The sequence below is a fragment of the Rhinatrema bivittatum genome, chromosome 9 (assembly GCF_901001135.1).
Source record: "Rhinatrema bivittatum chromosome 9, aRhiBiv1.1, whole genome shotgun sequence".
Taxonomy (NCBI): domain Eukaryota; kingdom Metazoa; phylum Chordata; class Amphibia; order Gymnophiona; family Rhinatrematidae; genus Rhinatrema; species Rhinatrema bivittatum.
This window is the reverse complement of record NC_042623.1, coordinates 19045188-19070597: the sequence shown is the minus strand read 5'-3', so window position 1 is coordinate 19070597 and position 25410 is coordinate 19045188. Positions and strand designations below refer to the sequence as shown.

The 25410-nt window shown below is 42.7% G+C and overlaps 1 protein-coding gene across 3 annotated transcripts in view; it reads right to left on the bottom strand.

Annotated features, from left to right (window-relative positions):
- MKLN1 (muskelin 1) overlaps positions 1-25410 on the bottom strand; it is a 315844-nt gene that overhangs the window by 260199 nt on the left and 30235 nt on the right. The window contains exon 1 of one of the 3 annotated variants that reach the window (XM_029616984.1): positions 23308-23387. The exons of the other annotated variants lie outside the window; for them this stretch is intronic. Within the exon in view, the coding sequence (XP_029472844.1) occupies positions 23308-23357 (50 nt within the window). The 5' untranslated portion in view covers positions 23358-23387. Of the gene's footprint in view, positions 1-23307; positions 23388-25410 lie in introns of those variants that run through there. 3 annotated transcript variants of the gene reach the window in all.

Here is a 25410-nt window from a genome sequence, read left to right as displayed (position 1 = left end):
ATCCAAATATGGGTGTATCAAGATTCCATCCTCTCTTAACGATTCAGCAATTACCACCACCATTACCTTGGAAAAGGTCTTGGGAATGGTGGCCAGACCAAGGGCAGCACCCAAAATTGAAAGTGGCATCCCAGAACTGCGAACCGCAGGAAGCATTGATGCTCTAGTCTGAAGGGAATGTGAAAATACGCTTCGGACAGATCCAGAGGGATCAGAAATTCCCCCGACTGCACAGTCATCACCGAGTACAATGTTTCCATGCGAAAATGCCTCACTTGCAGGTGACAGTTGATGCCTTTGAGGTCCAGAATGGGACAAAAGGAGTCTTCCTTCTTTGACACAATGAAACAAGTGGAATATTGCCCTGTAGTTTCTTGAGATGCAGGCACTGGGTCCACAGCTCTCAGACTGAGGAGCCTTGTCAATGCAACCTCCATCACCTGCTTCTTCTGCCGGGAGTGGCAGGGAGACGCCATGAACACGTCCTGAGGAATACTGTGAAACTCCATCACATAACCTTATCACCTCTAGGACTTACTGATCTGATGTGATCTCGACCCGCCTCTAATAAAAGAGAGAGGGGGTCGCCTATCTCCTCTTCCCGGGGGTGAGTTGGCAAACCTTTATTGAGAGGGTTGGGAGGGACCACCATCCAAGCCTGCACCTCATCTGGGCTTTCAGGTACAAAAGGACAGTATCATATCGAAGGGCTGAATCCTCTGAAAAGTCAGTCCTCTGTAGGAACAAAAATGCCTGGACCCTCTAAAACGACCTCTCATGACAAGGGAGCACTGCGCCTGTCTCTTATCTTCCGGAAAACGAGGAACCGGAGAGTCGCCCCACTTACTGGTCATTTTCTCCAACTTGCTGCCAATCAATAGCGATCCATGAAAAGGAATTTTGATGAGATTGGCCTTGAAGGGCAATCGGCCAACAAATTTCTCAACTTTAACTGGCATTTGGCCGCTACAATCGAAGCCACCCCTCTGGCCGAAGTGCGGACCAAATCACAACTAGCATCAGCCAAAAAGGCAGCTGTTTTGATAACAGACCTGGGATTTACTATAGAGTCACCATCCTCCTGGGAGAGAAGCAAACAAGGGCAAGCCACCAAGGAACAAGAAGCGATCTGCAAGGACATTGCCATAGCTTCAAATGCCTGTTTAAGGATAGTCTCAATCTTTCTATCATAGCATCCTTCAAGGCCACTCCTCCTTTCATGGGAATAGTGGTCTGCTTGGAGACTGCACACACAAGTGCATCTACCTTGGGAAAATGTAAGCACTCTCTAGTCACTGGGTCCAGAGACTATAGGCCTTCCAAAATCTGACCCCTTTGAAATTAGCCTCTGGGGCACCCCACTCAAGATCAATCAATTCTTGAATACCTTCCATCACTGGGAAAAGACAAAAGGCTTTATGCAAGGAAACCAAAATAGGATTTGTTTTCTTCGGCTCTGAAATGGGATCTGCCCCAGGAACGCCAAGCATAATCAAGGTCTAGGAAATCAAGGATGGCAGTTCATTCCTGAGAAAGAACCACAATATAGTTCTATATGGTTCCAATCCGGAGGGGATTTCCCCATCCTCAAGAAAGGCAAGATCAGCATCATCCGTACCATCTGGATCTCCAGGCAGCGAAGCCACTGTCACTTGGGGAGTACTCCGGCATAGAACAGAAGGTCTAGGCAAGGTTCCCACCTTTGCCTCTGCTTTAGAAGCATGGGACAGAACAGAGGACTGCGCCTGTAGAAAAGATTGTAACCCCTGGAAAGATTCTACCCATGAAAAAGTAGACGCATCCAGACCGGGAAGTACCTGAGGAATACTCACTGACCTACCTTCCCCTGCTAAGGAACCAGTTAGGGAAGTTCCAAGTTCACCTGAGACATCTTTACCTAGACCCACATCCAGCTAGGAAGAACTAGGCTTAGCGAAATCAGAGGAAGATAATTCACCTTGAGCCTCCAAACAGCATAGCACAATTCTGCAGGCACTCCTGGCTGAGACGCCAGAATACGACAAGCAGTGCAAAGAGAGGCGCTGAGGCTACACACCCTGGATCAAATATTCATCAATTCTAATTTCACTTGCACAATAGAACCGTCCTGTACACCAATCCCTTGGTCAGATCATTTCCTAATAGAATCTTCCTTTTCCACACACAGACAGACACACACTTCTCCATACACTTCTACCATTCAATTCAGGAAAACATGTCCTTCTGACATACTCGGCGATCAGCTATCCAAAGAACTCTCCAACCTAGACCTAGCTAATCCGGACTCAGCACTATCTTCTTGGCAAAAGATTACGGAAATAGTCGCAAATAAATGGTGTCCAATAATCTCCAAATCACTCAACCCAATAAAAAAGGGAAACCAACCTTGGTTCTGCTCGGAACTGAAACGAATGAAACAGGATTTACGCCAGAAAGAAAATAGATGGCGCAAAACCCCAAATAAAACAACCCTCTCATCATACAAGGGACTCTTAAATCAATACAAGATCGCCATTCTACAGAAAAAGAAGGAATACTACGCAAACAAAATTCACCATTTTCAATACGATGCCCAGGCCTTATTCGCCTACGTATCACAAATCACTAAATCAACCTCACCACCTATTCCAGATGAACAAGCTCTCTCAAAAGCTATAGAACTCGCTTCTTACTTCCAACAGAAGATCTTAAATACCCTCGCCCTCCTTCCTACAAATACAACCCCCCTAAAGTCAGGTGAGAATTCCAATTCTCTAAATAGACCCAAATTTGACTGTTTCGAATCAATCTCCACCAAAGAGATTGAATCCCTTCTAAATAAACTGAAACCTGCTAGCCATCCAGTTGACAACATCCCATCGAGACTCCTGCTTCTAATCCCTAACTTGATCTCAGGACCTCTGACCAGTATAATAAATAGCCTCCTATCCCAAGGAAGCTACCCAGACATCCTAAAAACCGCTTCACTCAAGCCCCTCCTCAAGAAACACAATTTAGACCCAAATGTTCCAGCAAATTTCAGACCCATCTCTAACCTCCCTTTCGTCGCTAAATTAACGGAGAAATTGGTAAACACACAGCTTTCTGACTACCTGGAAGACCACAAGATCCTACACCCTTCGCAATATGGTTTCCGGAAATCACGCAACACGGAAACCCTCCTCATCTCACTAACAGACCATATTATTATGGGGTTAGATAAAGGACATTCCTTTTTACTAGTCTTGTTAGACATTTCGGCGGCTTTCGACACCGTCAATCACACCATCCTGTTGGATCGTCTAGCAGATATCGGCATCTCGGGATCTGCATACAACTGGTTCAAGTCCTTCCTCAGTAATAGGACTTACAAAGTCAAAATCAATAATAAAGAGTCTCCCCTAACAAAATCTAATCTTGGCGTACCACAAGGATCTTCTTTATCCCCAACCCTCTTCAACATATACCTCCTCCCCCTCTGCCAAATGTTAACAGATCTCAATCTAATTCATTATCTGTACGCAGACGACGTACAGATTCTAATCCCCATAACAGATTCAATAGCAAAAGCGCTCACCCATTGGAATAACTGCCTACTTTCCATCACCAATCTACTCAATAGCTTAAACTTGGTCCTTAACGCTTCTAAGACAGAGCTTCTCCTCATCTCCTCAAATGATAATATCCATCAACCAACATCATTCAACGCTCACATCACATGTAAACAGGTGAGAGATCTTGGGGTGATTCTAGACAACCGACTAAACCTCAGGAAAATGGTCAACACAACAACGAAAGATTGCTTTTACAGATTACAGGTCCTAAAACGACTTAAACCTCTCTTATTCTTCCACGACTTCAGGACAGTCCTCCAAGCGTTACTGTTCTCCAAAATAGACTACTGCAGCGCCCTGCTACTAGGACTTCCCAAATCCTCTACTAAACCGCTGCAGATGATTCAAAATGCGGCAGCAAGATTGTTAACCAGTACCAGCCGCCACGATCACATATCACCCATTCTCAGGAATCTACATTGGTTACCAGTAAATTACAGAATTCTTTACAAATCAATCACCTTAATCCATAAAACTATCCATCATCAACTTCAACTTGACCTGGAAATACCTCTTAAACTCTATTCTTCTATCAGACCAACTAGAGACATGTACAAAGGCACTCTGAATGTTCCCCCCCACTAAAGCCTCACGCCTCGCTATGACCAAAGACAGAGCCTTTTCAATAGCAGGCCCATCGATCTGGAACAGTATCCCATCAAACCTCAGACTGGAGCCATGCCTTTTAACTTTCAGAAAAGGACTTAAGACCTGGCTCTTTCAACAAGCCTTCCCTGAACCAGACAATCAATAGTTGGCCTTCATTGCTACTCGGTCTGGCACTCCATTTTTCAATGAAGGAATAAATGGACTCTGAGTCATTAAGGTTAAAACACCGTCTAAGTTTTTAACTTGTACTTTCTATGGTAAAATTTCTTTTACCAGCCTATCTTCCTTCCAGCTTGTTGCAAGCTTCCAAGTTCTCTCCCCTTGTTGATTGTAATTTTTGACTTATTCCTACTTATTGTTATCTTTCGTTTACGTGGATTTGTTACTCTTGTTGTTTTTCCCTTTTGTTAATCTGTAAACCGATCCGATATGGTAATTTACTATGAAGGTCGGTATAAAAAACTGTTAAATAAATAAATAAATACTTAGGCACAGGTGCTATTATAGCCGACAATGCGCTGAGCGGCGGCTGGAGGTATGCAAACTGCCTTTTATTTTTATTTTTTTTACTATGTGCTCAAATAGGCACTCAAAAATTGTGCATCCAGGATGTAAGCGCGCACACCTAGGCGCTCACCCAGGTGGCCAAAAGGACAGCGCACAAAGAACTTAAGCATATAGGGCTACTTATGTGCGGACATAAGTGTGCAGCCAATAGACAGCACTGAACATGTACGCTCAGAATTCAAGGCTTTACTGTGCTCCCAACAACTAGGCGCACAACTGGAAGCACAGTGAGAAGCACATGCCGGACCGACAAGCCTGTAGAGAGCAGCCTCAGAAAATGCATGAAAAGCTGTTGCAGCTTACCACACTGCTCACAGCGAAAAGTCTCGGAGCAGGACCTAGCCAACAGAGGAGTTCAACCCCCCACTGAGCGGGACTTACGTCGAAAAGGTACACCGAGCTCGGAGACCAAATGGGAGTAAGCCCTGCACAATAAAACCTCCCGCTAAGCCTCTGTATAATTTTTTTTTTTTAAACTTACTGGAGCTCAGCCTTACCTGGCTGAGCACACAGATATCCTCTCCCTGTAGCCAGAGACTATGTGGCATCACCGCTGTGCTTAGCTTCCTGCACCCGCCACCTTTCAGCTGCTCAAGCAGCTAAGTCCACGCCAGTAAAACCAGCTACCAGACCAAGGCACACCTCTGAGGGACCACGGAATTCACCCCAGGAATTCTCAAGTGGGGGAGGGACCATTTGGTATCACTGCAAGAGAGCGGGGCATTAATTTTATATCCAAAATTCTCCTTAAAATTGAAGCAATCCCCAGTGGGGAGATGCAAGTCCACTATCTACTGGAGACAGAGAATACTGGCGGGCCGAGGTCACTGCAGGGGTATATATACTGTGATGTCAGCTTGCTCTGTCTCCATCTTCTGGTAGGAGTGCATAACCCATTTGGTTCTGGATTCATCCGATTGGACGCTAAGAAACCATTGTTTGTGGCTCCATCAAGAACTGTCACAGTAATGACTAGAATGAATTAAGGGAGGAATATAAAATAGGGGGGGGGGGGAAGCTTTGGATAGCTGCAAATGAAGATTCATGATGTAGCTCAGAGGTTGGTTCCCTCTGAAAAGGAAGCCCAAAGAGCTGGAGGGAAGTGATGACAAAAAAAAAAAAAAAAAGAAAGCTGTGGGCTTTCAGTTTGTTTCTCAGCAAACAAGTTAGATGTGCAAAGACATAAGGCTGAAGATTGTTGTTGGTGCTGTGCCAAGGAAGGATGGAGGCAAAGTAAAAAGAACAGTACAGTGATTTGGAAAGGAAAAGGGAAGACATGATTAAGTACACAGACCACTTCCTATATTTCACACAGTCATGGAAAAGTGTCATGGCTTTTGGGTATAAGAGACAATATCTGGGAATAGTGTGAAGAAATTCCTTCCCTGAGTAAACACGGAAAATGTGTGTGTGTAAGCAGTACAAGAAGGAGATGCAGGGCCTAGCTACAAGAATGAAACATCAGGACAACTGCTTGTTGGGAGAAAATGATGTGGATGAAGATGTGAATCAACTGGTTAGTAAACTAAAGAGTTCATTTTGCAGTGCATAACTCTTCAAGACTCTCTCCATGCCTTCCCAGTGTAATTGATTTAAAATATTCCAAACATGTATTCGTGATCAAATTTGCACAATTATTCAAGAAATAAATTAATAAGTCAGTGGGAAACTATTTAAATCATGGCTTTCTCTTGGTGATTTAAATCAATTCACCCTGCTGGAACCTGACATTCCCTACTCTCCAGCAGAGAGAGGTAAGTCCAGCAAGTTTGACTATCAAAGGCCGCCTTCATTCTGGGCCTGTGACAAGATTTCTTTGAAAACAGAGCTAACTGTGAATCTAGAAATGTAATGTGATGATGTATTTTTGCTTATAATTCAAGAAGGCTTAGCCATGCGAGGCCCTGAAGTAATATAAATGCAGTCACTCCTACATTACTTTCCAGGAAAAATAATTAGTTACCTGTAACCGCTATTCAAGAGCAATATTACAAACTGTGACGCAGATGCTTTTGCCCTGGAGGCCTCTTAAAAAATAAATAAATAAATAAATAAATAAAAAAGCTTGGCCAGAAACTTGCTTGGGTCCCCACTCAATACGCAATATTTTATTTACACAACTAGACTCAGTAATAGCAACACAGTTGTGTATTGTGCTACTAAATGAAAACATCACATTTTAGGAAATATTTCCAGTTCCCCAGGCCTTCCGCCTCAAAAGTGAACATACCGCTGGCAAAACATCAGAAAGTTCCCATTTTAAAGAATATATTTAGGGCTTCTATCCTTGGGTGTTTAATAAACTGTAAAATTTAGGTGTTTATTTCAATAAGGAGTTCTCTGAGTGGAAACAAAAAAACTCAGTGTTTACCGCTGTTTTCGTGATACAGATACTATTACTGGGAGCCTTTTACAGCTGAATTAAGTACACACATTTGTGCAGCTGAGGAGTCAGCATAGAAAAAAGTCACAAAAACAGAGTGCAGGATCCAAAGAACATAAGAATTTGCCATGCTGGGTCAGACCAAGGGTCCATCAAGCCCAGCATCCTGTTTCCAACAGAGGCCAAAACCAGGCCACAAGAACCTGGCAATTACCCAAACACCAAGAAGATCCCAATCCACTGATGCAATTAATAGCAGTGGCTATTCCCTAAGTAAACTTGATTAACAGCAGTTAATGGACTTCTCCTCCAAGAACTTATCCAATCCTTTTTTGAACCCAGCTACACTAACTGCACTAACCACATCCTCTGGCAACAAATTCCAGAGCTTTATTGTGCGTTGAGTGAAAAAGAACTTTCTCCGATTAGTCTTAAAGGGAAGTTAAGGGAAGGAGTGAGAAAGTACTAAGGAGTGCTTTTCCAGTATTCATTGGATTTTATTTGTTTTTGGCATTGGAATGTTTTATTGATGTTTAAATCCGTTAAAGCCTAAATTCAGAAGCCCTAATTACAACTGGAGATGGGTAAAAAAAAAAAAAAGCCTGCATCAAGATCCAAAACATTGTCCCAAATTCAGGAACTTTCCGCAGCAAGGTTTATCAGATCACAGTGACTGGTAGCAATAACTCCATCCACCAAATGCAGGGTAAACGTGGCAAACCTTTCATTAGATAGGACTTCCAATTTTAGGTTTTACCTGATTAGACACAGATAATACAAAAAAATAAATAAAACTGATGTTTATTGGATAAACACTGGAAAACACCACTTCCTCACATACTCTCTCACCCCTCCCCTTGCTTGCGCCTTGGATCCTCCACTCTGGTTTTTATGCCCTTTCCGCGCTGACTCCTCAGCTGCACACACGTGTGTGTTTAATTCAACCGGAAAGAAGGGACCTAGCACAATATCTACACCGCAAAAAAATAGATAACACTGATTAATTTTTGTACACTCCAAGAACTATTAAAACAAGCACCTAAATTTAGAATTTCTAAGCACCCCCAAGGCTAGAAGTCCTAATTATATATTCTTTTTACAGGGAATTTTGTGATGTTTTGCCAGCTGTATGTTCCCTTTAACTCAACTGGAAAAGGGACCCAACAAACCACAACAGAGCAAATACCCTTTTTTTTTTTTTTTTTTTTAATTCAAAGAGCTCCCTATTAACTGGAAAATAAACATCTACACTAACAATTTATAAACACCCAAGGATAGAAGCCCTAATTATAGTAAAGCCCCACTGTGAAGTTAGACCCGTAAAACCCTGGAAGCCCTTCCTACAGCTTCTCGTTTGTCCTTTTCCCATCAAATCGTTCTCATACTGGTGATTTTTTTTTGGCACTTTCACTGCTCTTGCAGAATGAAAGACCCATCATTGCAGGAGGTTAAAAAATAAATTTGATAAAAAAATAAGGAAGCCGGAACACAAAAGTGCCTAAAGGTGAAAAGATTCAATAAGAAACAGGTGGGAGTTGGGTGGTTATAAGAAGAGTAGAGATACCAGAAGCTTGCCCTGAATTAGAAAAAGACACTCAGGAACTCAGGAACATGAGATAGACAAGCTGGTAAGAGCAATAGCAAAAACTGAAAGATATAATGTAGGCGTTGAAATAAGAAAATAAAAGGGTGACGCTATGATATGGCTCCTTTCTTTGTGCTCAACTACGGATTGTGGCAGATAAATGGATCCTGCAGAAAATCCAACCACGTTTCTGTTCCAGAAAGGGGAGTCTAAGAGGTCACACTGCAGCACTCAGCTGTCTGGTTAATCCAATTCATTTAAATAAGCGGGTGCCCAAAGCAAAAAGGGTTTGCTATTCTCAACACAAGTTTTTGTAGCTAAAAACTAATTAATGACAGGGAAAATGATTGCGTCCCTAGTTTCCACCCACCCAGGTTGATTAATTTATGGAACACTCAGCAAACCTCTCTGCAAAGAAGCGCAGCGACTGAGTGGGATTATATACTGCATTTTTAACATTGGTTGACCCAAGGAAATGAGTCCAGTCTTAACAGTAAATATACAAGCATCATGACTTTATACTGCACATGAAAATACGCTGGAAGCCAATGTAACTCAAAGAGAACTAGCGTAACGTGCGCTCTGCTGGATTTTCCTAAATCAGGCAAACTGCTGAATTTTGTAAAAGCTGTAAAGCTTTCAGGAAGACCCAGGTACACAGCAGTACGATAGTTAATGAGAGGAAGGACCAATGCTTGCGCTACTGATCGAAAATCGGAGTGATTGAGGAAAGGTTTTAAACCACACAGTAACCATAATTTAATAATAATAAAAAAAAAAAAAAAATCCCGATTGAACCACAGTTTTGAATGTGAGAAATAAAAGGTAAGGCTAGTTAGTATCCAACCATATTCCAAAGCTTGTAATATGAGGAAAGTCATACTTCTACATCCTCAAAAGAAATAACAGAATAGAAACCTGTCGTTTGGACGTTGAATAACCATAGCAAGCTGGTAGGTTAAAACGAATGCTCCCAGCACATTTGCTTCTCCCCACCCTACAATTTACCAACACATGGCCTGAAGTTCCCAAGGTCAGATCCCTGCTTATGTTATGTTCTAGTTATGAAAACACCAATAAAACATTCAGCCATGGTAGGCTGGGCTCTATGGTCAGTGATCAAGCAAATTCTGTGCAGAACCAATTATAAACCCATGACGTCTCAAAATTAAGGGCAGTGCCATCCGGCTATAACATTTAAAAAAACTGATATTTAGCTCCCTACAACTAGTTTGAACTGATACTTGTACAATTTCTCAAATGAGTGCTCAGATTTAAAAACAAAACAAGGCAAAGGAAATAAGTGCACTGAGAAAGACAGACTTCCCACTCTTGTCAAAATGAAACAGCTGCGACTTCTGTAGCTATCAAAAAATAGGAAGGACCCACACTCTTGTTTAAAACAGAATTAGAGAACAGACAGAGGTTAAAGACAGCCCTTGCTTCTGACAGAGAGTTATGCAAAAGTCATAGTTGTTACCACCAGTCATGGAATGCAACCTAAAATGAGTATTGGTGGAATCAAATGAAAACTATTCCCCAAATATCTTAATTTTTTATGAACATGCCATACTGGGTCAGACTAAGGGTCCATCAAGCCCAGCATCCTGTTTCCAACAGTGGCCAATCCAGGCTACAAGTACCTGGCAAGTACCCAAACACTAAGTGTATCCCATGTTACCATTGCTAGTAATAGCAATGTCTATTTTCTAAGTCAACTTACGGTAATTAATAGCAGTTAATGGACTTCTCCAAGAACTTATCCAAACCTTTTTTAAATACAGCTACACTAACTGCACTAACCACATCCTCTGGCAACAAACTCCAGAGTTTAATTGTCCGTTGAGTGAAAAAGAACTTTCTCTGATTAGTTTTAAATGTGCTACAGGCTAACTTCATGGAGTGCCCCCTAGTCTTTCTATTATCCGAAAATGTAAATAACCGATTCACATTTACCCATTCTAAACCTCTCGTGATTTTAAACACCTCTATCATATCCCCTCCTCAGCCATCTCTTCTCCAAGCTGAACAGCCCCAACCTCTTCAGCCTTTCCTCATAGGGGAGCCATTCCATTCCCTTTATCATTTTGGTCGCTCTTCTCTGTACCTTCTCCATCGCAACTATATCTTTTTTTTTTCATAATATATATTAAAGATAACAGATTACAGAAAATTAGAGTGTGCAAAAAAGAAATTTAAATCAAACCAAATATAAGCATAAATATCCAATATTCTTATGCAGATTTTTAAACCACAAATTGGATAAGGGAGAGTAAGGCAAGAAATCTGCAAAAGGAAACTTACACAGTGCCACCCAGATATTATGAACCAACCCATTTTTCAAGTAGGAGAACCTCTGAAGTTAGAAAAGACTGATGGGCACAAAATATAAATACTGTACTTTCACAAGATAATTCCAAGGAAAATGAACACAATTTTCTGCACCAATCACAGAAGCATCACTGTGCAGAGAAAGAACTTTATTTCATCTATTCTGTGTTACTTTATATAGACCAAGGCAAATCCAGAGCTTCTGGCCCAGAGAAGGAATATGTTTAGTAGAGATATATAAAATGAAGAACCAACTCTTTATCTTGCTCAAAGAAAAGGCAAGCAAGAGAGTTGATCTAGTTGTCTCATTGTCAGACTCTTCAAATATAGCAATTAGATCTAAGCTATCACTAAGAATATTAGGATCCTTCTATTCTCCATCCTCATCCCAATGCTTGAGAGTTAGATAGCAAAAAAGAAACTTTGCCGATAGATGGAATAGCCTCTCAAAGAATTTGAGGTTATTGGCAAAGGGGGCCTGCAGAGTGACCATAGGAAAGTTTAAAATTCTCATATTCACACACCTTCCATTATTCTCCATATTTTCCAACTTATGATATATCACAACATTATCCCATGTCAAGGCTGTATGTAAGGACTGTGTAATCCCATGCTCAATCAGGCCGAGCGCACCGTTCATCCCCGCGTTTGACACGCTATTATTACCCCTTATACAGTAAGGGGTGATAGCGTGTGGAAAACGCGCGGCCAAACACCCCCCCCCCCCCCCGAAACTAATAGCGCGCATCACATGCATATGCACGTTGATGAGCCTATTAGTTATTCCCGCGCGATACAGAAAGTAAAATGTACGGCCAAGCCAAAGGCAGGAGTTAATTTCTGCCGGGAAAGTATACAGAAAGGCAGAAAAAACTATTTTCTGTACACCCTCCGACTTAATATCATAGCGATATTAAGTCAGAGGCCCCCAAAAATAAAAAAATAGAAAATCTGCCCGCGGCCTGTGGGTTGGAAAACAAACGTTCAATTTTGCCGGTGTCTATGTTCCAAACCCGTGGCTGTCAGCGGGTTCGACAACTGACGCCGGTAAAATTAAGCATCGACTGTCAAACCCGCTGACAGCTGCCGCCTCCTTATTAGCGCGGGTGCTCATTTGAATACCGAATCGTGCGCCCAGAAGAGTGGCCTGGGCGCGTGTTGGGAGAGCGGGCGCTCGCCTTGGAGCGCCGGCTCTCCCGCGCAGTTTACTGAATCGGCCCGATTGTTTGAAACCTTCCTCTTTCCCCACTTAACTCTTGTATGGCTATTTCATGTGTTTGGAACAGATTCCCTACCTCGCTAAACAATTAATTTATGCCCTGGGAACGTTGGAGTACAGAGATATTCAGCTTCTCCAAAGCCGACCAAATATAGTCCAGTCTCGCCACAACAGGCCTCCTTCAACCTCAAGATCCTTTTGGGAAGCAATTCCCCCACAAACTGATAGACAAAATTAGGTTGCTTGCCCCTCCCATAGTACACACACACACAGGCCGATACAGTACAGTGCGCACCGGCGGAGCGCACTGTTAACCCGCGACTGGACGCGTGTTTTGGACGCGCTAGCTTTACCCCTTATTAAGTAAGGGCTTGGCTGCACATTTTACTTTCTGTATCACGCGGGGATACCTAATAGGGCCATCAACCTGCATTTGCATGTTGCGAGCGCTATTAGGTTCGGGGGGGGGGGGGGGGGGGTTGGACGCACTAGATTTACCCCTTATTCAGTAAGGGGTAAAGCTTTTTTTTTTTTTTTTTACTGCTTTTCTGTGCACTTTCCCGGTGCCCGGAGAAATCAGCGCCTACCTTTGGGTAGGCGCTAATTTCTGAAAATAAAATGTGTAGCTTTACCCCTTATTCAATAAGGGGTAATAGCGTGTCCAAAACGCGCATCCAACCCCCCCCCCCCCCCCCCCCCCGAACCTAATAGCGCCCGCAACATGCAAATGCAGGTTGATGGCCCTATTAGGTATTCCCACGCGATACAGAAAGTAAAATGTGCAGCCAAGCCGCACATTTTACTTTCAGAAATTAGCGCCTACCCAAAGGTAGGCGCTAATTTCTCTGGGCACCGGGAAAGTGCACAGAAAAGCAGTAAAAAAAGTTTTAAAAAGTAGAAAAAAATAGAAAAAAAAATTTGAAAATAGGCCCGCAGCTCGAAAACTGGATGCTCAATTTTGCCGGCGTCCAGTTTCCGAGCCCATGGCTGTCAGCGGGCTAGACAACAGACGCCAGCAAAATTGAGCGTCGGCTGTCAAACCCGCTGACAGCCGCCGCTCCTGTCAAAAAAAGAGATGCTAGGAACACACTAGTGTCTCTAGCACCTCTTTCTGCCGCCGGCCCTAATTTAAATAAATTAAAATACTGCATCGCGCGCACAGGAGAGTGGCCTGAGCGCTCGCCCGCTCTCCCGCGATTTTACTGTATCGGCCCGACAGAGCCTTCCCTGCACTTCTCTCTGCTCCTGCTCAGCACTGCTGAACTGCCATTGGAAGCTGTGGATCAGGAGATCTGCAACTTATCTCCCCACTTCTCCACAAAGCTGCTAGGCTGTATTCCCCCTAGCAATTCCTCCACCACTGAGCAGGTTGCTATCTCTTCCAGCACCCCAAGTGGAGCCTACACCCAATGAGACCCCAGGGGCCCAAAACACGAAGGAGTCAATATGGAACTGGCTAGGGGAAAAACAACTGAGGTAAGGAAGGGATACTCAACCTTTCCTTCTCTTTCCTTCCCCCTCAGACAGCTAAGAAGAAATAAAAGTAGCGGGAGAAACAAGGGCTCTCTCTAAGCCAGGGGTGGCCAACTCCGGTCTTTGAGAGCCACAAACAGGCCAGGTATTCTGGATATCCACACTGAATATGCATGAGAGATACTTGCATGCACTGCCTCCACTGTATGCAAAGCCATCTCATACATATTCATTGTGGATATCCTGAAAAGCTGGCCTGTTTATAGCCCTCAAGAACCAGAATTGGGCACCCTTGCTCTAAGCAGTCCACACATGCTGCTGCCATTTTGGCCCTCATGCTGTGATTAACTTAATTTAAAAACTGACATTGACCTACAGAGATATATAGCAATAAGATAAACAAACCAAACCTAAACCCATATTCAAAGTATCATAAGCAAAAAAAAAAAACCAGATGAGTTCAAATTACATATCAAAGACAACATACCATCAAAATCCACATACAAATATTTTAACAGGGGAATCCTTTGTTATTTGGAAAAGCAACATTCTATGCTATTCTAAGAAAATATCAATCTATTGGTTAAGTAATAGGGACATCACCCATAGGCATGGAAACAAAAAAATGATTTCCTTGCCATCACATTGTATTCATCTACCCTGTCACAAAGTCTTTAAAGAAAGGATTGTCAATGCTTTACATTACACAGCCTCTCAATACAATAAAAGTAGCAATTCACTGAAAAATCAGATATATGCCATTTTTTTCAAATGCTCTGTAGCCACTCAACAAAAACATTTGTTAAATCAAAGTTAAGAATGACAATAAACCTTGCAGCTAAATAAAGCAAATTGCATTTTGCAGAATCCTGGGACTGAATAGGTAGCATTGATGGCAACAAGATCCAACCTGCTTTATGAAACCAAGCAAGCAGGAATACTGAAGGTCATAACTAAATAAGCTTTTTTTGTTTTACAATGAGAGCTCAAAGCATTTCACATTTTCTGTTAATCCAAGATGGCTCATTATGCAAACTTCACCAATAAGCACAAGAGCGTGGTCTGTGGAGCCCAACACCCAGGGAGCACCACAGACAGTGATCTCTTTGAACCAGAAAAGCTAGAGGGGGACAGTATTAGCCAACTATGAAATCCCTGTCACTTGCTAGTGATTAACCATAGTGAAGCCCCTTCTTGGAGCAATACCATCCTCCCTTCTTTAGAATATCTTCTCCCAGGAGGAGTCTCTAGCCTTTCCCTTGCTTGAGAACCACTGGTCCTGGTTCCTAGTCTAATCTAGAAAGGTTCAACTCCCACAGCGTAGAAAACTGCTTGGTGGACCTGGGTGAGACTCCAGGCTCAGATCCTGGGCTCACTCCCCGGGTCAGCCAGGGCTGGGTTTGCTATGGAGGCAGCATTCACAGCTCCTGGGGAAAGGAAGCCCCAGTCATTACACAGTAGTGATGCCTGGGGGCCAGATTTAGGAATCACAATTTCCGGGTTCTAAAATGAGCCCTGGTGCATGGTCCCTGGCCCAGGATGTCACTGTGATGGCTGGACTATAGATGGGAAGGGATATAGAACAGCAGACAATTTCACTGGGTACTTGTAAATTTGTCTACAGATTTTTTTTATATACCGGTATATATTTCCAGTTCAAGATCAAGGCAGAGAATAGTAGTGTATTACAGTAATAATTAAGATAAGTTTCAAAACATTTTACAAATTCAGGCTCATGGCGGGATGAAACTACTGGTTCCCCTATTCCCCGCCCCAGAAAAAAAAACTTGCTCTGAGAAATCTTGCTAAACTCCAGGCTTCACGAAAGGGACATATTATACAATCTTTTTTTTTTTTTTTTTACACAAAGGTAATTAAATTACAATCACTTTCTGTTTTAAAGAATAAAGGCCAGATTTCAGGATCGGCCAGAAGCCCTACAGAAGTCAGTTTGCTTGGACAATTTCGCTTATATGTTCTGCAACTTTTGAAAGGGACAAAATGCACAGAAAAAAAAATTCTGCAAGCAAAAATCTGCCAGACTCCCCTCTCCCAAGGGCCAGATGCAATTTCTCATAATTTTCACACTTTTCATAATAAAGATGAGCATGCCACGGACACAGACCTTGTTTTCATGAAGCTTGTCCTATGTTCATGTTGAATAAGGACTGACCAGGACTTAATTATATTCATAATGATAGCAGTGGTGAAGAAAGAATTTCAAAATCTTTAGAATCCAAGTATCTCTTCAGAAATAAAACTAAACTCCAAACAAGGTAAGATTATCGTAATTCAACTGGCACCAAAAGCAAACAGAATTATCTTAAAGTGCTTTAAAGGTGAGAGGGCTAAAGTGAGTGACTGTAAGACATCATGGTTCATGGCTTGGTTTGCTAGTATCTGCTACTGGAAATAATCCCAGTAAATAATGCAGACTTTTAGAACGCACTCGCCACTAGGTGGCATTCTAAAAAGACAGAAATAGGAAAACCATCCATCTACCGCAGCTGAAAGCTAGAGATGTTCAGAGCTCACCTATTACTGCTACAACTAAACACCTCTATAGCGCTAAACAACATACATACACTCTTCCCTAAGCACGAATCCTTCAGCTAATTTTTGAGCATATAAACGTTGGTAACTATTCATTTCTGGCTAGATGGGCAGAGAGCTTCTGTCTTTAAGAACCATGGATTCAGAAAATGAAGTCAGAAGACAAAGACTCAGCATCTTAAGATTGTTTAAGATTGTTAGCCATCTTACTCTCTGAATTTAGACACTTGGGTATTGGGCCTGGGCTTGTGGCAAATCAGCGGCCATACAGTGGGTTGGAGTACAGCTGTGATGCAGAGGTGATGAATGCCAGCCTTAAGGAGGACGGACAGACTCTTGCATAGTATGGAGAAATCACTGATCGTTTGGGAGGGACAATGAAATGTTCAGCCGATCTGCATTAGCACAGAGAAAGGGATGTTCTAAAACTGTACTCATCAACTGATCGTCTTACGTACGGTTAAGTGCTAGGAAATAGTGTTATATATTTCAAATAAGCAACAAGAAATATAACATATATGATGAACAGAGTTCAAATCCTGTTTCCTCCACCGATAGTTTTGTGACCTTTATCACTATCTCCTGCTGCCTCAGGTACTTATTCAGGTTGTAAGGCCCTTGGTTAGGCGTTAGGATTTGTTGCACTTTTATGCAATGTTTTAAAATAAAATTTCCTAGTGTAAAGTGATATTATATACTCAAATGCTCTCAGCTGCTCAATGGATAGAAATATCATCCAATTACTGGATATATAGTCACTAGGAAGTTTTTTCATTGGTTTACTGTCTGGAGCTTCATTTGCTCCTAATTAAGCCCAACATAAAAGCAGTGTGTCAAACTAGTCAACTGAGACGACTCTTAAAATTATATTCATGTAGATACATTATGAGGAGACAGAAAACGAAATCCAATAACCATTAATTTCTTAACCTCTAATTTGCATCTCAACAGTACCAAGGCCTCAGGCCCTGGAAAAAGGCAGAGAGAGGTTATTTTGTGCTGAAGGTTCCTGAAGGAATGGAAAAGTCAGTGGTGATGCTTGTTGAGTAGCAATATTTGGAGTGACCCTGAAATGTGTGTATAATGACTGCAGTGATATAACCACACACAGACCTGCGATAACACACAAATATCCTTATTTCACAGCAGGACTGAAATAGCTCTTCATGATGGGGGTGCATTCCTTAGCACGCTGTCAAGCTCCCAAAGATCATCTTTTTAAAGCAGCCATTTTCTAGTTTAAAGACAAGTGCTTCCATTGTTTAATACTTACTATAGACTTAAGTTCTCTCGTCATTTCATAATCAGAGAACTGTGGGTACAAAACAGTAATGCACTAAAGTAGTCTCATAAGAACATTAGAACATGCCATACTGGGTCAGACCAAGGGTCCATCAAGCCCAGCATCCTGTTTCCAACAGAGGCCAATCCAGGCCATAAGAACCTGGCAAGTACCCAAAAACTAAGTCTATTCCATGCTGCAGTTGCTAGTAATAGCAGGTAATGGACTTCTCCTCTAAGAACTTATCCAATCTTTTTTTTTTTTATTTATAATTTTTTTTTAATTGCTGATAACAAGTACTTGCAAATCATCACAGCAAATATTATGAACTGTACAGCAATACTTTTTTCTATAACCAAAGTTAATTCCCCCCTCCCACCCTCCCGCCATGCTACACAGAAGCAGTAGATATCAGCCTTGCAAGACCAAGGATTGAAAGAAGTCAATCAGAGATCTGTATGAAAAATAAGAAAAGGAAAAAGAATGTATGAGAACAATGGTCCAAGACAGTAATGGGGAACAGCCGATCATCGATGGCCATCGTTGAAAGGGAGTTGTCTCCATGCCAAATAGGGATCCCGAATGAGATCATACTGCCTCAGCTTGTGGTATTTGAGCGCCATGAGTCTGTGAAGCGTGCATATTTTGTCAAGGCGAATCAATATCTCAAAGAGGGTCGGTGGTCTAAGGCGTTTCCAGGCGAAAGCAATTTCCATTTTTGTGGCAGTACAGAACTCGTGTATAAGAGTTTGCAAAGGAGAAGAAAAAGAATCATCCAGTACATTGAGAAGCGCAGTGGCGTTGGCAAGCTGACAGGGAGCCTTTAAGATAATTGTAAGAATATCCGAAATAGCTTGCCAAACCGGTTTGATGAGTGGGCAGTCCCACCACATATGCATATATGAACCCTGCTGTAGACACTGCCGCCAACACATACAGCTGGAAGCGGAACAAAATTTGTGAAGATAGAGGGGAGTGAGATGTCATCTGAAGAGAGGTTTATAGTTCGATTCCACAATCTATGTAGAAACGGAGCCGGCGGAGATCCTCGAATAAATTTGAGACCACTCATCAGCCATGAAACTGTACTCTAAATCCTGCTCCCATGCCCAGATATGTGGGGGTTTGTTGGGTAGTCGAGTGTTAAGTAGTTCATATATTTTTTATATCAATCCCTGATGAGGCCGGGATTCCGAGCAAAATCCTTCAAAAAGAGTCCTCTCCCGAGATAGGAGTCCTTGTCTCATATAAGAGAAGTATTCAATAGGAGGTATATGGTACAAGGATTGCACATTATCAAAGGTGTGAACAGTGTTATGTGAGAAACAATGCTTTATCTGTGTGATCCAATCCTTTTTTGAACCCAGCTACACTAACTGCACTAACCACATCCACTGGCAACAAATTCCAGAGTTTAATTGTGCGTTGAGTGAAAAAGAACTTTCTCCAATTAGTTTTAAATGTGCCACATGCTAACTTCATGGAGTGCCCCCTAGTCTATTATCTGAAAGAGTAAATAACCGATTCACATCTACCCGTTCTAGACCTCTCATGATTTTAAACATCTCTATCATATCCCCCCTCAGTCGTCTCTTCTCCAAGCTGAAAAGTCCTAACCTCTTTAGTCTTTCCTCATAGGGGAGCTGTCCCATTCCCTTTATCATTTTGGTCGCCCTTCTCTGTACCTTCTCCATCGCAACTATATCTTTCTTGAGATGTGGCGACCAGAATTGTACACAGTATTAAAGGTGCGGTCTCACCATGGAGCGATACAGAGGCATTATGACATTTTCCGTTTTATTCACCATTCCCTTCCTAATAATTCCCAACATTCTGTTTGCTTTTTTGACTGCCACAGCACACTGAACCGACGATTTCAATGTGTTATCCACTATGATGCCTAGATCTCTTTCTTGGGTGGTAGCTCCTAATATGGAACCTAACATCGTGTAACTACAGCAAGAGTTATTTTTCCCTATATGCATCACCTTGCACTTATCCACATTAAATTTCATCTGCCATTTGGATGCCCAATTTTCCAGTCTCAGAAGATCTTCCTGCAATTTATCACAAACTGCTTGTGATTTAACTACTCTGAACAATTTGTATCATCTGCAAATTTGATTACCTCACTTGTTGTATTTCTTTCCAGATCATTTATAAATATATTGAAAAGTAAAGGTCCCAATACAGATCCCTGAGGCACTCCACTGTTTACCCTTTTCCACTGAGAAAATTGACCATTTAATCCTATTTTCTGTTTCCTGTCTTTTAGCAAGTTTTTAATCCACGAAAGGACATCACCATCTATCCCATGACTTTTTACTTTTCCTAGAAGCCTCTCATGAGGAACTTTGTCAAATGCCTTCTGAAAATCCATATATACTATATCTACCGGATCACCTTTATCTACATGTTTATTAACTCCTTCAAAAAAGTGAAGCAGATTTGTGAGGGAAGACTTGCCTTGGGTAAAGCCATGCTGACTTTGTTCCATTAAACCATGTCTTTCTATATGTCCTCACATATATTTAGAACACTTTCCACTATTTTTCCTGGCACTGAACTCAGTCTAACTGGTCTGTAGTTTTCCGGATTGCACCTGGAACCCTTTTTAAATATTGGGGTTACATTAGCCACCCTCCAGTCTTCAGGTACAATGGATGATTTTAATGATAGGTTACAAATTTTTACTAATAGGTCTAAAATTTTATTTTTTAGTTCCTTCAGAACCCAGAACCATCCGGGGTCCAGGTGATTTACTACTCTTCAGTTTGTCAATCAGGCCTACCACATCTTCTAGGTTCACCGTGATTTGGTTCAGTCCATCTGAATCATTACCCATGAAAGCCTTCTCTGATACGGGTACCTCTCCATCATCCTCTTCTGTAATCACTGAAGCAAAAAAATAATTTAATCTTTCCGCGATGGCCTTATCTTCTCTAATTGCCCCTTTAACCCCTCAATCATCTAACGGTCCAACTGACTCCCTTCACAGGCTTTCTGCTTCGGATATATTTTAAAAAGGTTTTTACCTCTACGGCCAACTTCCTTTCAAATTCTCTTTTAGCCTGTCTTATCAATGTCTTACATTTAACTTGCCAACGTTTATGAATTATCCTATTTTCTTCTGTTGGATCCTTCTTCCAATTTTTGAATGAAGATCTTTTGGCTAAAATAGCTTCTTTCACCTCCCCTTTTAACCATGCCCATGATCATTTTGCCTTCTTTCCACCTTTCTTAATGTGTGGAATACATCTGGACTGTGCTTCAAGGATGATATTGTTAAAATAAATAAATAAATAACACCTCTTGCACACTTTTTACCTTTGTAGCTGCTCCTTTCAGTTTTTTTTCTATTTTTCTCATTTTATCAAAGTTTCCCTTTTGAAAGTTTAGCACGAGAGCCGTGGATTTTCATACTGTCCCCCTTCGAGTCATTAATTCAAATTTGATCATATTATGATCACTATTGCCAAGCGGCCCCACCACCGTTACCTCTCTCACCAAATCCTGTGTTCCACTGAGAATTAGATCTAAAATTGCTCCCTCTCTTGTTGGTTCCTGAACCAATTGCTCCATAAAGTTTTCATTTATTCCATCCAGTAACTTTATCTCTCTAGCATGTCCCAATGATACATTTACCCAGTCAATATTGGGGTAATTGAAGTCTCCCATTATTACTGCACTACCAATTTGGTTAGCTTCCCTAATTTCTCTTAGCATTTCACTGTCCATCTCATCATCTTGACCAGGTGGACGGTAGTTTACTCCTATCACTATAGTCTTCCCCAACACACAAGGGATTTCTACCCATAATGATTCAATTTTGCATTTAGTCTCATGCAGGACGTTTATCCTGTTGGACTCTATGCCATCCCGGACATAAAAGCGCCTCACCGCCTCCCGGGTGGCTCCTCTCTGTCATTGCGATATAATTTGTACCCCAGTATAGCACTGTCCCATTGGTTATTCTCTTTCCACCATGTCTCTGAGATGCCAATTATGTCTACGTCATCATTCACTGCTATACATTCTAATTCTCCCTTCTTATTCTTAGTCTTCTGGCATTAGCATACAAACATTTCAAAATTTGTTTTTTGTTTGTATTTTCATTCTGCTTTTTAATTGATAGGGATAAGTTAGAATTTTCTTTTAGCTCAGGTGAGTTTTTTTTTTTTTTAGTTACAGGCACTTGGACTACATTTTATTATTATTGGAACCTCACTGTCGGGATGCCCTAATTCTAATGCATCATTAGTATCCTTTGAAGATACCTCCCTCCAAACCATGCGCTGCTGAGCGACTGTCAGCTTTCCCCTTTGTTCTAGTTTAAAAGCTGCTCCATCTCCTTTTTAAAGGTTAGCGCCAGCAGTCTGGTTCCACCCTGGTTAAGGTGGAGCCCATCCCTTCGGAAGAGACTCCCCCTTCCCCATAAGGTTCCCCAGTTCCTTACAAAACTGAATCCCTCTTCCCTGCACCATCGTCTCATCCACGGATTGAGACTCTGGCGCTCTGCCTGCCTCTGGTGACCTGCGCGTGGAACAGGGAGCATTTCAGAGAATGCTACCCTGGAGGTTCTGGATTTAAGCTTTCTACCTAAGAGCCTAAATTTGGCTTCCAGAACCTCCCTCCCACATTTTCCTATGTCGTTGTTGCCCACCTGTACCATGACAGCCGGCTCCTCCCCAGCACTGTCTAAAATCTTATCTAGGTGACGCGTGAGGTCCGCCACCTTCGCACCAGGTAGGCAAGTTACCAGGCGATCCTCACGCCCACCAGCCACCCAGCTATCTACATTCCTAATAATCGAATCACCAACTATGACGGCCGACCTAACCCTTCCCTCCTGGGCAGTAGGCCTTGGAGACACATCCTTGGTGCGAAAGGACAATGCAGCAAAAGTCTGAAACTATTGCTAAATGGAATTGCAAAGGTAACAATCTGTTAACTTGGAGCTGAGGCAAAGACATTACTTCATGACAACACTGCTTTGCAAATTATGCATTTAATGATGCAACCACCACAGTAATTTTATCTGCATAATGTTTAAAGCGGAAGTGTCAAAGCTGAGATCCACAATGATATCTCATGCAGCCCATGAACCAAACTGCCCTCAGTGATGCTTATGTGCCCTTTGTACCAAAACCCAGCATTTTCATGTTAGCAGCAGGCGGCGCTTCTCAGCCTAATCGGTGGCAGGAGAGGGTGAAAGCAATAAGCTCAGAAAAAGAAGCACTTCTGGCATTCACACTGTACGGCATGATTTTCGAATCTGCCATGGGAGAGGAGAGAAAAGAAAGGGAAGCGAGGGAAAAAAGAGGGAGAGGAGGAGAGAGATGCAAAGTCTGGGTTGGTGGGGGGGGAGGAGAGGTGTAGCATGGCAGACAGCACTGCTGCAAGGAGAAGGATTTGAGATTGCGCAGGGCAGAATTTCTGGGGAGGGGAGGGAGGGATGGAGAAATGCACAAACAAGTCTGGCGTACCTTAAGAGAAGATGCAGAGTGTAAAAGAGAAATGAATTGAGTGGTGGGGGAAGAGAAGCAGGAGGGAAAAGTGTAGGCAACGGAGCCAGGCATTACTCAGCAGTTTCTGGTACATAACAGCGCCAGAAAATAAAAATATAGATGCCTACGTGCCTTTTCTGCAAGTAAGTGAGATCAGTCGGGTCTCCTCCCATTTTCTTCTGCTTATCTTGAGGATGGCACGTACCTGTACAAAAGGTTTCCTGGTGCATACTCGGCAAATTCTGATGCCATCATATACGTATGATTTTCCTCGCTGACCTTGAGCAAAACCTGAATAGGAGTGTGGCTTCAATCAGATACAAAGCACTTGCATCAGTCCGTTCCCAAAAAAGGTTAGGCACTCCTGAATTAGATAGCTATTTCTTTCTAACCCGAACATGAATCAGAGCAAAAAAATATACAATTGTACTATTAGTAAAAGCCCATCCAAGGATGGGGAAGTACTGTGAAGGGTAGGCATGCGTAATTTAGATGTGGGACAGTAAAGCCACACCCCATCCCCTCTTACCATTATCTCCCCTTCCAAAGCCCCCTTGATCCCTTCACTCTCCCTTCTCATTTCCTCCCCCACCTGATCCCGACCTACTCTGGCTCCCTCCTACCCCCCTTCCGCTCCCCACGAACCCCTCACTCACCCTGGTTCCCCCACAAACATCTCAGTTATCCTAGCTTAGTGCCCCCTCCCAAAACCCTTCACCCATTCTGGTTCACTATCCCCCACCTACAAACCCCTCATTTACACTAATTCACTTCCCTCTCTCCCCCCCCCCCCCAAACCCTTCATTGACTCTGGTTCTCTCCCTTCCCCACCCCACAAACCCCTCATTTACCCTGATTCACTCCACACCCATTCCCAATTCGCTCACTCCCCCCACCCCAATCCCTGGTTGATTTGTTCTCCTCCTCCTCCCCCCCCCCCCCCCCCCCCCCGCAATCCCTAGTTTACTCTCTCCCACTCCCCACCCTGAAACTAATGGGCTATCATTGGCAAAACAGGAGGAGGAGAACGGAGGTCTCACAGTGCCTCCTCAGCATCCTGCCTCCTCCTCTGCCGGCTCCAAGTACCGTGCTTTGAACCATGGGAGCCATTCACGCCCCCGGCAAGGGAGGACACGCCGGAGGCAATGCAAGGCCACCATCCTCCTCCTCCTGTTTGGCTGATAGGAATCAGTGAGCGAGAGGGTCGGGGGTGGGGAGGGGATTGTGCTGTCCACTGCCATCAGTATGTCTCTTCTGGGGTGGGTGGGAGAGGGCAAACGCACACTTCCACTACACCTCTAATGCTTTTGGTCTCTGAGGGTCCCTGGTCTCCTGAAGCAGTTTGCCCAGTCCTGGCCAATTCCTTGGCAAGGGTCAAATTTTGCAGCTTCTTGCCGCAACCGCATAGAAGCGAGAGACCTGGTAGAGAGTGGGTTGGATAATTCTGAGAAAGAGGGGGACGAAGCAGGAGAGTACAGCCAGAGAGAGGGGCTCAATCCCCCGAACAGAGAGGAGAGGGCCTGGAGAGTACAGGGAAGCAGGGGGCAGGGCTCAGTTTGCATACTGGCAATGCTGGTACGGGGCAACTTTCCTGTTTATTATAAGTTAGATTGCTTTGTTTTATTCTTCATGTATTGTGGTTTTGTTTAATTCTGATTTTATTGTTTTACTCTTGTGAACTTTGAGGGGTTTTTTTTTTTAAGATATTGCTATCTAAAAATTCAAAATAAATAAAATATCCCTGATGCAGCTTTAGAGGAACATCTGATCATGTTCACTTAAAGTCATATCAGTGCGTTTGCTACAGCTAATGGCTCTCAGAGAAGCAAGTCCCTTGCTTCTGTCACTGGGTTAAGTACTCTGAACTACTGAATCAAAGGTCCAATGTCTGTTAGGGCTCTTACGGCAGTATAACTCAAAGAAAAATGAATTGACTGGACCCAAGTTAAGATAAGCAAAGAAAGCAGTCTCTGAATCTTAGAATTAACAGAATCTAAGAAACAGTAGCCCCACCATTTTCTGTGGTTCATTGGGTCTTTGCTGTTAACATCTAAACATTACTAAGTCAGCTTAAGTGTAACTGAACTGCTCTATGGTCAATAAAGTGGTCCTGTACAAACATTCATGAGAGGCTGGAGGGTTACTGAACAGCTCTGCACTGCACCAATTAGCACAAAAAGGCACCAATAACCCCGATTAAAATCAGCTTAGCTTCTCTGGTACAGATGCATTTAGGACACAAATACTGTATTTTGGCCGATGCTCTTAAGTTCTACTGAGAAGGGACAGTCTGTATACACAGCTATGC